A 14,634-nucleotide genomic window follows, 5' to 3' on the forward strand; every position below is an offset into this window, starting at 1 on the left:
AACAAGTGTTAGATAAAGAACATCTAAGGAGGCTGGGGTGCCTCTCCCCCCATTGGATGCTGACCCCACATATCAGTGCTACTTTGGTGCACTCACCAGTCTCCTGTGAAACATGATTCCCAGCCAGTAAAAAAGGGGCATGGCCATTTACCAGTCTCTGTGAAAACGATGTAGCTGTTGGGCAGAGTGCCAGTCATAGCAACAAGGTTCCCCCCAGGCCGTATGGGAGGGACAGATATCTACTCGCAAGTAGCTGAAAAGTTAGCATTGATTGGTTGGAAAACGTTAGAATAAATCTTTTTATGAATGCCTTTAAGTTTTCAATAATAGAAAGATAAATTGATGTATGACTTGAACATAAACTGTGCAATAAAAATCCATATATTGCGCGTTATTTGGTCCAGAATTTGAAAGAAAAGCGAGGAGTCTGGATAAACTATGCACTCAAAGTGGCTCATTCATGAAAAATAGATATAACTGGTTTCTCTGAATGTTTATTGAAGCCAGTGTTTCTGAAAAAGATATTCAAAGGTGAGGACAATTCAAGCAATCATAGCGTCATTCAGAGACATATAGAAAATATTTTGACATTCTACCCTCCTCCCAAACATACTGTAAACTCTTGTGATGATTTAAAATATATATAGTCAGTTTACTCTGATCTCATCAGGCTCAAATGATCACAGCATATCAATTAAGTACACTTACTACTCTAGTTCCCAAAAATAAAATGGTAGGTAGAAGTTCTCACATTAAAGTGAAAATATATGGTTATTAATGTTTGGGGAGGAGAATGGAGTTCAGCTGCTATGAATTACAAACCCAGTACACATAGTAGACAGTCATGAGTAGAGTAGGAGCAGAACAGATATGTCTCACCATGTGTTCTGTTGCGTGAGCAATATAGATTTGTTTTATATCACTGCATATATTGTCAAGAGGGAAAAGTGCTGGATTCTGAATTTCCTTTACATTAATTTGTGCATAAATCACATATTATGGGATAATATCAATATCCGTTATTGCATAATATCACCCCAGCTTGCAGCAAGATTCTCTAAACATAGTAAATGTAGTCCTGTTTAATGGTAACCTCCCTGGAGCTTACATTTACATCAACATGGCAGAAATGAAAGGTAATTTTTTACACATTGTATAATTCTCTGGTCACTTCATTGCAGCAATTCAAAACCACCAGTAAATAGACCAGCACTCCTGTTATAATACTGGTCCTAATACTATTTCTTAAGAATTGAGCAAGGTATTATGACCTGGTTTTACACATACCCCAGATCAGCGACAGAGTGTATAATAGTGGCTTCTGTTAAACAAAACAAATCTTGCCCATGGAATTATCTGTAATATTTCTATAATTAGAAGAATAGTTTTGGTAAACTTTTTTCCTATTTTCCAAAACAGGAATGCATTATTTGCACATGGAAGCTCCAATACGAGTAATACACAGAGACCTCAAATCTCGAAATGGTAATGCTTTAAAGACTATATTCTTATGTCAAAATTAATTTATGTTTCAAACACCATCTTTGGTTACATGACATGTTGGCTTCTATGAAGACTTTTTACTGTAGTTACCCCCAACACCCACATTCAGTCCCAGTTCCTGAGTTCCTCTCTTGCAAAAATATTCACAACTGGCCCCACTGAAAACTTTATATGCACACGAAATACATATGATAGTGTGCTAACAGTATTTTTGTACCCCTGTATTAGGCAAGCATTTCACTGGTTTCACAAGTTTATCTGTATAATAGAAAGCTGCACAATACTTTTTCATTGTTTCTTAAAAAAAATATATCTCTCTCTGTCCATTTGCAATCATATTTATATTTATGTACCTTTTTTGGAAGTGGCAGTAAAATAGCAGTGTAGCAGCAAAATATATGTCTGTTACAAAAGTTTCTCCTTCTCCTGTTGTTTCCGCTTATATTGAATGTCACCCTCATATATCTTCTATGTAATAAAAGTGTACATTTTCTTGTCTAAATGCATATATATTTATAATATGCTTACAAACAATTTTATTTTTGCCTCCCAAATTCTAGTTGTCATAACGGTGGATGGAATATTAAAAGTAAGTATAAGAAGATAATTCCTTGCTATCAATTACTAGCCCCCAAAGGCATAATAATTGACAGTACCATCATTTTGTTTTTTAGATCTGTGATTTTGGTGCTTCAAGGTTCCATTCTCACACAACACATATGTCCCTTGTAGGGACCTTTCCTTGGATGGCACCAGAAGTAATTCAGAGCCTTCCTGTGTCTGAAACATGTGATACATATTCTTACGGTGTGGTACGTGAGATTTTTTCTATTAATTCAATATTAATTGGAGAACTGGGTAGGAAATCGGCTAATAAGTTTAAATTTTTATAAATGCAAGGTTTTGCACTTGGGCAAAAATAACATAACTGCTATTTATAAACTAAATGGTAGTATGTCCTTAATTTAGAAGGATTTGTGGATTTTTGTGGATAACAAGCCATATAACTCTAGGCAGTGTCACTTGATTACTAGTGATTACTAAGGCAAATAAAGTAATGTCTTACATAGAAACGGGTATTATCTTGAGGGAGTTTTGCCTCATAATAGGCCATGGCTTGAGTATGCAGTGCAGTTTTTGGCTCCAGTCTTTAAGAAGGATATTAGTGAGCTTGAAGAAATGCAGAAACGTGCAATTAAACTGGTAACACAAATGGAAGAATTAAACTATGAAGAAAGGCTATCAAAGCTAAGGCAGTTTTCTCTGGAGAAAAGGTGCTTGCAAGGGGACCTGAATACTTTTTACAATAAGTTAGAGGAAATTATAGAAAGTGCATGAAGTTTTTTCTCATGGAAAAGAACAAACCATTTAGACTTGACGAACTGGACTTTCAGTTGAAGCAATGGTGGTTCTTCACAAATTGGACAGATAAGTTCTAGAAGACAGATCCTATGAATGCGTATAAGAGTGGCTTGGATGAATTCCTGAAGAAACATAATATTCAATACTAAAGTAGTTTCATGATCTACAGTTATCTAGTATAGATAAGTTCTTGTAAACAGGGCCCTCTGATCCAATTTTTATTCTTTAACCCAAATTATTGGAAGACCCCTGTTTGTTATAATTGTAAATTATGTTGATACATCTTTTGTTTGTTGATAAATCACTACAGGTATGTGTGTGTACTGGGGGCCCTTTGGAGGGGATGAACTTGATGGACTATTTTTTTTAAAACTAAATGAACTATGTAACTTTGCAATTTATCAATACTGTCTGTTTTGGGAGTCCCTCTGTTTTGCCAGTATAATTATAAAAAGTCTCATATTATGGTAATATTATTTTTGCGAAGCTATTTCTTAGGCGCATAGCCTGTCCTGTATAAATTAAGAATTAAAAACTCATTTCAGGATTTCGTAATAAGAGGTTTTAAAAGAAAACCGAGGGCATCACAACAAAAACGATAGTGAGATAGCGTTAGTTGGTAAAGTATTTTATTCATTTGAAAAAGCTAAAGAGCAGAGCATGTTTTTTGCAATCACCATTTAGTTGGCAACCTAGTTTTACAGGAGTGTTAATTAGAAAACATCTTGTTAAGAGTTGTACCGTGTAGCAGTCTTGTTCCATGTAATTGGCAGACACATTCATGAGAGATCCAGCTGAGAATGAGGAGTTCTTCATTTGATGGCTCATATTTGGTTGGCGAGGTGTCTTGGGACTGATGCTTTCATTTATGTTCAGTTGTATAGTACTGCGAGTCTCCAAAGAGGGTACTCTACTTCCTCTAGAACAATCTTTATGAGGTCTAGAAAAGACAAAGTACATAATTTCTAATACAAGTTGAAATAATATGCTTTTACAAATGGTCTATTTTATAGATTTATATCCATATTCCCCAATGACGATCAAGAATCAAATGTCAAGCTTGAATGTTAACTTCTAAATATGACCAGCTGCCTTTATATAAGACTCTTTCATGTATATTATTTGAATACCATATATAGTTCTAAAAACTTTCTTATGCTTTCTACTAAAGAAACCCATTGACCACTGAATATCAGATCCCATAAATAGATGAAAAATTTGGTTAATTAGTTAAGTTGTTATGAAATTCACTAGCTAAAAAAGACCACCCAGATCACTCTCATCCTGGCCGTTGAATACTCTTGAGAAGAAATGTTGTCTCCCAAATACCAGACTACAAAAGAACTGATAGGTCAGCAGATGAATCCTCGTTTACATATTCAACCATGTCTTGTATAAATAGATACTGAATTAAATGAATTACTTGGTCACTTTGTGATATTCTTGCATTTACTAACCAAATATTTAGCATTTGCACTATTTTGCAATAAGATTGTATCGCCAAATAGTATAATAATATATTGTTAATAATGTATTAAAATGGTGTATGCACATACCTATTTTCTTAGATCAAGCCACTTTTGGTTTATAATCTTTACTATTTAAAAAATTATACAGTATAAATATGCAGTTGGTAAATGAATGTATTTTTGCAATTTTTATTAAAACTTACTATTTAAAAATGATTTTTCCCATTATGTTACATGTGAATTGCCAGGTTCTCTGGGAAATGTTAACAAGGGAGGTTCCCTTTAAAGGTCTGGAAGGATTGCAAGTAGCCTGGCTTGTCGTTGAAAAAAACGAGGTAAGGCTACTTTTTATGCTCAGATACAGTTGATAGATATGAAAACAGTATTGGGGGTTTTGCAAAAGACTTTTTCATCTTCTTCAAATTGAAAGTAAGTTCAACGTTTATGGAAAGATTACCAGTAGGAGCTAACACAAAGGGTCAAAGTGATGTTATCCCTCATGAATGGACCCTTTACATCTAATTGTTGCGGCTTCACATCATGAAGCTGTAGATCAAAAATTGGAGAACTACTGTACTAGTTTCTCAGTCTCAATAGGGTAACCTGCGGGTTTGTTCTTCATGATGAAAGAAGCCATTGCATCCAAGGTAGGGGATCCGTTTAACTCTATCTCCCGCGATTTTGGGCATCTTTTTACTGGCCAGGAGTTGATAATTCTGTGAGAGACCTTCAGCTACTTTAGTTTAACTCTCTCAGCAGGAGACACTTTACTGTCACTTAGATGAGAGTCTAAAAAATAAAAGAAGAGGGGAAAAAAAGAAGAAAATTACAGTTTAGCCTCCCGCAGTATGTTCAACTTGACATTAAAGATATGCTCATAACATGTATTGGCAGGGCTGTGCCTGAACTGTGAGGTTCTACCTCAAACATATTCAGCTGGGAAAAATTCTTCAGTGGGGTAAACACACTGTATATTTCCTTGTACAAAGTAATTAGCCATTTCTTTTTAAGAGCAAAAATGTGACCTTAAATTAGTGGCACTGTAGCGTTTCTCAAAGCACAAGGATATAGTTTAATTATAACATGTAATCTTGTATGTCTGTAGAGTTACAGATTGCCTGGAGAAACAGCGCTAAATATAAACTTCAATTCCTAGCATTCCAAAAACGATGATTTGTGTTTTTAGTCAGTATGATCATATTGTGATTTTTATTCGCCTTGTGTTTAATTCTGTTCTATTTTGTAGCTATAACATTAGATGACTTATGTCTTATAATAAGTAGGACCTTATAATTAATGGTGTTATCACTGTTGACCTTATCTGAGGAAGTGAGAAGCAAGGCTTCAGACGAGTCCCAGATACATCAATTTCCTGACTCACTTTCTTGCAAACTTTTTTGATCACCATCAAGACAGTGACCACCAATCCTGTTGTCACCACCAGCAAGCATTTGCTGTTTCACATGGCACTCACTTCTGTGGTTGATTTCATTTATTTCCATGATAATTGCAGTACTGTGCTCTTGATATCTGACCTGTCTGTGGTGTGCAAGAAAATCACCCATGGTATTACAAGGATACTATAATTAAAATATAGAATTTTAAATCCCTGCATGAAATCGTATTAGCAGATATATTGGAAAAAGAAGATTTATTGAATAAGTTACAGTGCCATGCATGTATGAAGCACATGTGCTAATACAGTTTATGCAACAGGTTGTTCATAGTTCCCTGCTGGGAATTATGTGGGAGCAAACCAGAATAGCTAGAGGAACCCCATGTGGACACAGGGACACTATAGTGCCCTGGTCAAGTTTGAATTCATTAACCTAGCACTGTATGAATGTCGTGCTAACTATGATGAAAAAACTCACTTAAAGGGGAACTCCACAAAACATAAAGTAAGTTTTTTGAAAAGTAAATTTCAAGCAACTTTGCAATATACATCAATTAAAAAATATGGAGACTTTTCATGATTTTTAATGGTTTGGAACAGTTTCCTAAGCCTAGCCCCCTGTTCTCCTGCTGATCTGTCTGACTACTTTGCTGAGCTGGCTGTTACTTTATATCAACAGCCAGCTGTCCTCCAAACCCCACAATTCCCTCCACACGTGATTTCAATAAGAAACAGAACATCACAGTGCAATGCATTGTGGGCTATGTAGTTCCTTCATGCTGTCTGTAAACTGTGGAAAAGTTGTTATAATTTGTAACATCAGTGTTCAGTCCCTCCTTCCCTGCCAGGATTTCAAATGATGCAGAAAGAGAAGAACTGTTAAACAGCTGGATTTCAGCATAGAAAATGGCATTTATTCATACTTTTTGAAGAAACAGGTAACCGTAATGGGTATATTACGGGCCTCTTTATCAAATTTTGGTTTGGAAGCCAGAGTTCCCCTTTAAACACTCTTGTATCCTACACTGAACAGTTCTAAGGATAAATCAGTTTTTGTGTTTATAAAAAGGAAGATTGTCTGTGTTGTGGCCTCTAAAATCAAATGTAACGCTACAGATTGTTCATTGTTTTTAGTAAAAATAATGTTCTCAAACTACAGCATTGACCATTTGCATTTTTTAAAGTTTGAAGTGTAATGTTATTTGTTGTAGATAATGATTGTATGATGTAGAGGTTTCTGCAGCCAGGGCCTACAAGATTTTGTACCTACTTCCCAGATTATACGCTCAAAACAATTAGTTTAGTTTTACATGTCAGTTCTGTATGAGAGATTTGGCACCTGTTTCACTGCTTCTTTCTGGTGTGGATTATGAAAGGGATTTCTATATATTTCCCTGACTGCTTGCTAAGTATAAGAGCCTGCACTGAGATGTATTACAAACAGCCAACTGAAATATGAATCCCAGACCACTGTGTCTGTACTTGACTAGTAGTTGATATTGACTGGTAACTTTGGGATCTGGGCAGATTTCCCCCCCCCATGTGAAACTGTCAGTATTATAAACATTTCACAAAACTGTAGGATACATTTACAATGTCATTATTGTGTATAGGTTGTATTTTTTCTCTCATATTTCAAATGATATCATAGCTTCAGCATACAAGAAAAACTTTCAAAAATTCTCTGGGGATTTCCACTAGGAAAAATAAAACTGTATTTAGTAACAAAAAAAAAATAAAACTGTATTTAGTAACTGTAAATGCAAATCACACAATATAGCTTTTACTCTGGGAAACCTGTATGGACTATCAAACCGTGGCAGGCTCTCAATGGCACAGTCCAACACCAGGTGGATAAATGCAGAATCACTCCGGTCAGTTCAATGTCCCTTCCCCAAGAGCTCTTATGTCCCCAGGTAGCGCTACCTGCCCCAAGGTACCTTTCCCTTTGTAATTACCCACTCCCGCGTGGCAGGTATACATTCAAGACCGGTCCTCACCCTGGGAAAACATACAGTGGCCAAAGTATCCACAGGCAGAAGATAGGAACTGCCTCTCCCTGATGCTCACATACTTCCTCAAAGTAGAGCAAAACGCAGCCCTTTTTTCCCCTTCACCCTGGAAATCCTTTCAAGCAGCACTGTCATACTCCACAGATCTGGATCTCTCTGGCTGCTGCAGTAGGGATCCCTTTATATGCTCTGTTGGAAACCCTGTACATTTGGCTCCAAAGTCAGGCACACCCCCTCTCCCAAGGATGCACTGGGGCGGTTAGCCAATTGGATGGCTCTCCAGCCTGTAACTGGGCTGGATGATGTCACAGACAGAAAAACAGGGGAAGTATTTGTCTGATCCCCTACAGTAATTAGAGGCACGATGTTTGCACTAGGTCTTGTAACCTATACTGTATCTAACAATCAGGTGTCCAGTAAATTCTGCCTGCTGATTGATTGCTGTGGGTTACTGGACCTGGTGCGAAAATTGCAGCTTATTATATTACCTCCTTAGTCTGCAGAGGCATCACAAATGTAACTGGGGTTACAAGGGAGGGGACCTTTAATCTGTGAAGGAGAATGGGGCTCCAAACTAAGAAAAATAAACTATAATAAAAATGCCCAGTCCTGGGTCAGTGTGGACTTTAATGACATATGCAGTAATGATATCATACTTATTAGACACATTAATATCATGTAGTCCATATTAGGACATCCTCTGGTCTATCTATGAGGCTGTGGGGCCAGAGTAGATAGATGTCCTATCTTCCAGAAGTGATACATTGTATAGTGCTATTTATAGTGACATAACATCACCACTTAGTACCTTTATTCATTGTAGTCAATGACATGGGCTATTGAAAAGTAGGATTAAAACACAGCATGAAACTTGAGGTTGTATCCTTAGATAATTTAGATCATGACATAATTTGTCATAGCTCTGTATGTTCTCATGAGTGATGGTACATGCATGTGAGCTCATTCTCGGGGCCTGATTCATGACAAATTCACTTGTACTGAGCCAAGAGGCCTGACTGATGTGACACCCCACAAATGCTATGTGATGTCCCAAAATGTCTTTCCTCTTTCAATTCTTCATTTTGTTTCACTTTATCAACTATTCTTAGAAGTCAGTAATAACCCAATTCTGCAAAATAAAGTAATCTACTCTTGCACTGTATGTCTTCCTGTGAAATTAGAGTAACTGTTTTTCTTGGGGATTTCCTATTTTCAGAGGTTAACCATTCCAAGTAGTTGTCCTCGAAGTTTTGCTGAGCTCATGCACCAGTGCTGGGAAGCAGAGTCTAAGGTATTTCTTTCTAAATAATTATTTCCTGTTTTTTATATAATGACAATATATGTACCCAGAGCTTTGCAGAGATTGTTTCTGCCCAAAACTCCACAAACGGGAGTACCTGGAAGTATGCAGACACATGGAATACAGCATAAAGACACCTGTGCAAATTACAGCTGTTTTTACATGTGTATATCAGTCAAGCGTATTTCTAAATTACCCATGATACTTTATAAAAGGGCAATGTTCAATAACAACAAAGCATTTGTAGCAATGAATTTTTGTATTAGCAATAACTTGCTCCAAAATGCTTACAATGAATACAGGTATGGGATCTGTAATCCAGAATACTCAGGACCTGAGACCGGATAAGGGGTATTTCCATAATTTAAGTTTACTAATAAGCTTTAAAATATGAATTAAACCCAATCGGATTGCCCTGCCTCCTACAAGGAAAAATTACAGTTGGGATCAAGTACAAGGTAGTGTTTTATTATTACAGAGAAAAAAGGAAATCATTTTTAACAATTTGAATTAGTTGATTAAAATTAAGTCTATGGGAGCCTTCCTGTAATTTGGAGCTTTCTGAATTACAGGTTTCCAGATACCAGATCCCACACCTGTACTGGGATCTGATCAAAATACATTAAATAGTGGTATTACAGTAATTCTGTAATAAAGCCACATAACTTAATGAAGTATGTTTTATTACAGTGTTTTCTATCACATTTTGGTGTTTTTAAACCACGTTGGACATGTATAACATAACCCTAAAAAAAGAAAGTCAATGTTTGAGAACTTTATTGCATCCTCTAGTTTGATGGCTCCTTAATTGACAACACTGACTGGAGGGAATTTTATTTCCTGTATAATGTTTCCATTTTAACCTAGTATAAGTATGTAAAGTATTATTTTTTTTATTATTCTTGCATTTTCAGGTATACACAATTTGATTTGTTTCCTCGACATACGCTGTGTGCTAGTTACACATTGCAAATGGCTGACTCAGGCTTAAAGCAGATGGAATCTGCCAGTGACTCACAGCATGACAGTGTTGGTTGTAGCTAAAAACTATGCCAGGTCAAGGAACCAACAAATAAACTTTTATGTTTATTAATAGCTGTGTGAAACACATTAAACATCATCTGCAGTTTAGTAGATGTTTTAGTAGTAAAGGTTCCCATATAAATGCATGGCCTAATTATTATACCTTGCAGAATATTAATTGACTTCTTTGGTTTTGTACCCAGAAAAGGCCTTCATTCAAACAGATCCTTTCAAACCTGGAGTCCATGTCAAACGACAGCAAACTGCCCGACCAATGCAATTCTTTCTTGCACAATAAAGCGGAGTGGAGGTAATGTTTTTGATTTCAGGCAGTGAATTCCATGTATCTGTTACTAACTGCTGCAACATAAACTATCAAACTTTACATAACATGGCAGATGTTGCATGAAAAGTTGGCCTTGGATGGTGAAAGCACTGTTGAAAGTGGTAGGGTGTGCTCTCATTATTCCAAAGATCACAACCAGATACACTTGGACAATGGCAGAAGATACTTTGAGCTGCAAATATTTTTGATGGGCAACTTCTCCATATTTGTATGAGAAATAGCAGGAATCCTGGGAAGTAAACCAAGTTTTATGCTTTTATGAATTTTCATGGAATACTGTGCACTGGGTTCTAATTACAAGTAAGGTTGCTGTTGATAAGATCCCAGCAAGACTGGGGTTTTCTGAGGCATAGGCAGAGTCAGGGAAGGACTGAAGAGACCAACTACTAATTGTAAATGTAGAACAACAGCACTGCTGTTCTGGTCAATAATATACGTTTAGGGATTGACACAATACAATGAGCAGAAATTGAGATAATAAATAAATATTACTAGGGTTGCCACCTCACCCCTTCACACCAGATTATCTATGTTATCTATATTTTGCAGGGCTAATTAGCAGTTACTACATGAACTACAGTAGTTTCAGCTGTGTGCATATGAAATTATTGACAATTAGCCATGCAGGGTGTGGAATCAATATGTGTCTAGACAAACACAAGCTTTTGTGCTGGACCGATGCAGAAATACTGACACTAATGTTTTTGATATGGCTATGCAAATTTACTGGTAAACTAATCGGGAATCTGCCCTGCAGCAAGTGGATAGAATGGGTGTTTTCTATTATTTCTGTATTTGTTCTTATAAAAACTACAATGTTTTATAAGCACAGATAAGCCAAATCACTGGTTTCCTATAAATACTTAAGCTACATTATTTCTAGCCTTATCGTTAGTTGGGCCTTTTTTCTCTTTTAAAGGGGCTTATAAAAAGAGAGAAGTTCCTAAGGAATTCACTGGATAGATAGCGCCTGCAGAATGTGTCTTTCATAATTGTCCCCCGATAAAGTATCTCTAGCACAAAACAATTTATAGACACCCACAGCTTTAATGTATTAGTAAACAAGCTAATGGAAACAGCTAGTTGCCCTTTGTTACCTATTAAAAGCATCCCCCTGTGCCTGAAATCAGATCTAAGGCAGTGTCTGGCAAAATTCCTTCTTGGCTATGTGCTCAAATAAATTCTTTTGTGCACACATTTTAAACGTGTGCATATTTTTCAAAGCGGTGTGCTCTGGTCAGAATTGATACACAATTTTGTGTTTTCACTCAGAATTATTTGTGCAAACCACAATTTGTTGTGTGAGCTGTCCTCAATATTTGTGTGCACACAACTTGATATTAGAGAAACAGTTCTTACAGTTTTTTTTCTATAGACACAGAGGGTCTGTGTCTACAGCAGCAGCTTTTGAGGGGTGCCCAAACAATAGACATTTTCACTCAAAACCAGTGGTGGAGCTGACGGTGATGGGGGCACCCCTATCTTTACAGTCTGTTCATGAGCCCATTAGTGTTCAGAAAGTGCTGGCAGTGGTAGCACTAGACTTAAACCCAGCCCAATGTGGGCCAACAGGAACCCATGGCTTTAGAATCCATTGATTGCTGCAAGTTAGGCTTGAAAGAGTACGTGTAGGTGTGTATGGAATGCTGGAAGTATCACCTTCTCAAGGCAGATGGTAATTCAAAGATTTATTAGGGTCTGTTGGCCGACCAAAGAAGGCTGAACCAGTGCATTGGTGTTACATCCACCTTTCAAACCTGTAAAGTCTGGGCAGAGTACGTGGCAGGTAATGTTAGGGCAAGTTGATGACATTAGGGGGTGGGGATATGAAGTTGTGATCGACTGGTCACCTAGTTGAAATCCAGGCAGTTTTAACCTGGGCAGCCCTTCTGAAAACTGGAATGTCGGGGTAAAACCCAGACAGGTGGCAACCCTAGAGTGTGTATAGGTACAAGTGGCTTTGTTAATAGTGCTTATGGGCACCCCAAATTGTACATGACTTTGAACACTGCACATTAATGTTTTATTCAGTGGTCAGAGCATACTAAGGCTAAGAGCACAGGGGCATTTTGACTGTTGCTTCCCTTAAGGCAGAGGAGAATGGCTCAAAAGGGTCAAAATAGGCTGTCACTGCCCCTAATACTAATGAATGAAAAGTGCTGACATAACGCCCCATGAGCCACTGATTTAAGAATGACTGTGCAGGTACATACTCCTCCCCAATCCTTTCCCAATGTTCGTCTGCCCAGCTACTCAAATATGCTTTTGGGAAAAAAATATTCAAAGCAAATCTGTATCACCAAGGGATTGTAGCAATGAGATTCCCACTGCAGACTATATAAAGAAGGATTGGAAACCGTCCTGGAAAAACTGTAACATAGATACGGAAACATGCCAAGAACGAAGAAGAATGGTCAAAAAAAGCAAAAGCAAAAACCAAAGCCTTGGAGCTGACAAACAGAAATAATTACACAACATTTTGTTTTATTTCCTACATGAAATCAATAGCTCAGGCTTTAGGCTATAATGTAAGTGGAAAAGATGACTCCATGAAGGGTTTGAAAAGCCAGATCACACGATGGAAGTATAAATAGCATGATTTAAGGTTGACTTTATTACTGTTTAGAATCAGCAAAGCTATGCAAGCATCTTCTATTTACTTAGCTCCATCTACTGGTAGGGAATGCAAACTACATCCATTGTATCACTGGTCACTGAAGGAGCCACATGTGTTAGCAGAACTATAAATGCCTCATATTTACAGATTTATATACCTTGGGATACATTTCAAGATTAAATAAAGTTGTGTTTGTAAGGCCTTGTGTATCGTAGGGTAATGATTCTGCTCTCTAGTCCTGTTTGAGCTCAAGGCTAGGAATGGGGAAACACTGGTTAGATGGAAACCACCATGTCATAATGGTATCATTGAGAAAATCTTGAGGAAATCTATTTAATGCTACCTCTTTTAACTAAACACATTTTGCTGACATTATTTCCTTTCTGTATCATGAAAAACAATATATAAATATATAAACTGGTTTAAAATGCAGCTGCTACTTAACTGTAGTGGATGTTTAATAAATCTGTTTTTAATATATTTTCCTTACAGGTGTTGTGAGTTGCACAACTTAACCATTTTTCTCAGGCTGCAACTTACGCACTCATGCTGTAATTGGCTCCAGAAATTTGCAGAGAACTACTGACAAACAAGATGGTTGTGCTGTTTGCAGTAGGAACAATATTAGGTTGATGAAAGGCAATAATAAACCATTCATACCTTAAGATTTTAAGGAAAAAACAATTTGTGAGAAATATTTTATTTTGCTACAGTTTGGGTGCATGTTTATATCAGTGAATGTTCCCCTTTAACTGTCTGGGATAGTCAAGGTATCAAAATATACATGCTATATATGTCTAACATTGAAAGGGTTAAAGTCAAGTCTTCCACTATTAAAATTATGCAGACATATTTATGCAGAGAGGCAGAAGCATGAGCCACCATGGTTTCTGAGTTCACAATAGGTATGTGTACAGATATTGATTTCTAGTAGCCATGCAGTAATCCATAAGCAGCATCCCATCTAGAGAGAGATAGGGCCAAAGCTGATGAGTAAATTACCTTATGTGTGTATAAATTCTGTATATGATTGAAGGTTGCCATCTATACGAGTCTCTTCCGGTTAGTTTATATGCAGGCATCTGTTATCTGAAATGCTTGGGATTTGGGGTTTTCCTTATAAGGGATATTTTCTTAATGTAGAGCACCAATCTTTAAGGCCCTTAAAACATTTAAACATAATAGGGTTGTTTTGCCCCCTACGTATTCTAGTTACTATTAAGTACAAGGTACTGTTTCATTATTACACAAGGAATTCTTAAAATAATTATTAGCTCAAACAAGACTGACATATTCCCTTATTTGAAAATATATATGTTATTTTAGTCCCATTGCGGCAATGCAGTAGTATACAGCATTGTAAATAAAACAGGATAGTATCTGGATATATATATAGGCTAAATATATAGTGCTGCAATATTGCAGAAGGATTATGGCAGAAATTTCTTGAAATAAAAGTGTTTTTGAACAAAGAGTAGCATGTTGTCAGGCCATGATTGGTCTTGTTGGGGGAAACAAAGGGAAAAAAATAAATCTCCCTTTAGATTTTACGTATTTTTTTAAGCATTTTTGTAATGAAAAGGTAACCACCGTCTCGACTTTCACT

General features: G+C 36.8%; 1 protein-coding gene across 2 annotated transcripts in view; it reads left to right on the top strand.

Moving 5' to 3' along the window:
• Window positions 1-14,634, top strand: part of map3k20.L (mitogen-activated protein kinase kinase kinase 20 L homeolog) — a 95,321-nt gene that overhangs the window by 33,081 nt on the left and 47,606 nt on the right. For both annotated transcript variants that reach the window (XM_018233970.2, NM_001280651.1), the window contains 6 exon segments: window positions 1,420-1,485; window positions 2,064-2,092; window positions 2,178-2,315; window positions 4,583-4,669; window positions 8,959-9,033; window positions 10,269-10,375. In XM_018233970.2, the coding sequence (XP_018089459.1) occupies window positions 1,420-1,485; window positions 2,064-2,092; window positions 2,178-2,315; window positions 4,583-4,669; window positions 8,959-9,033; window positions 10,269-10,375 (502 nt within the window).

This window comes from Xenopus laevis, chromosome 9_10L, assembly GCF_017654675.1.
Source record: "Xenopus laevis strain J_2021 chromosome 9_10L, Xenopus_laevis_v10.1, whole genome shotgun sequence".
Taxonomy (NCBI): Eukaryota; Metazoa; Chordata; class Amphibia; order Anura; family Pipidae; genus Xenopus; species Xenopus laevis.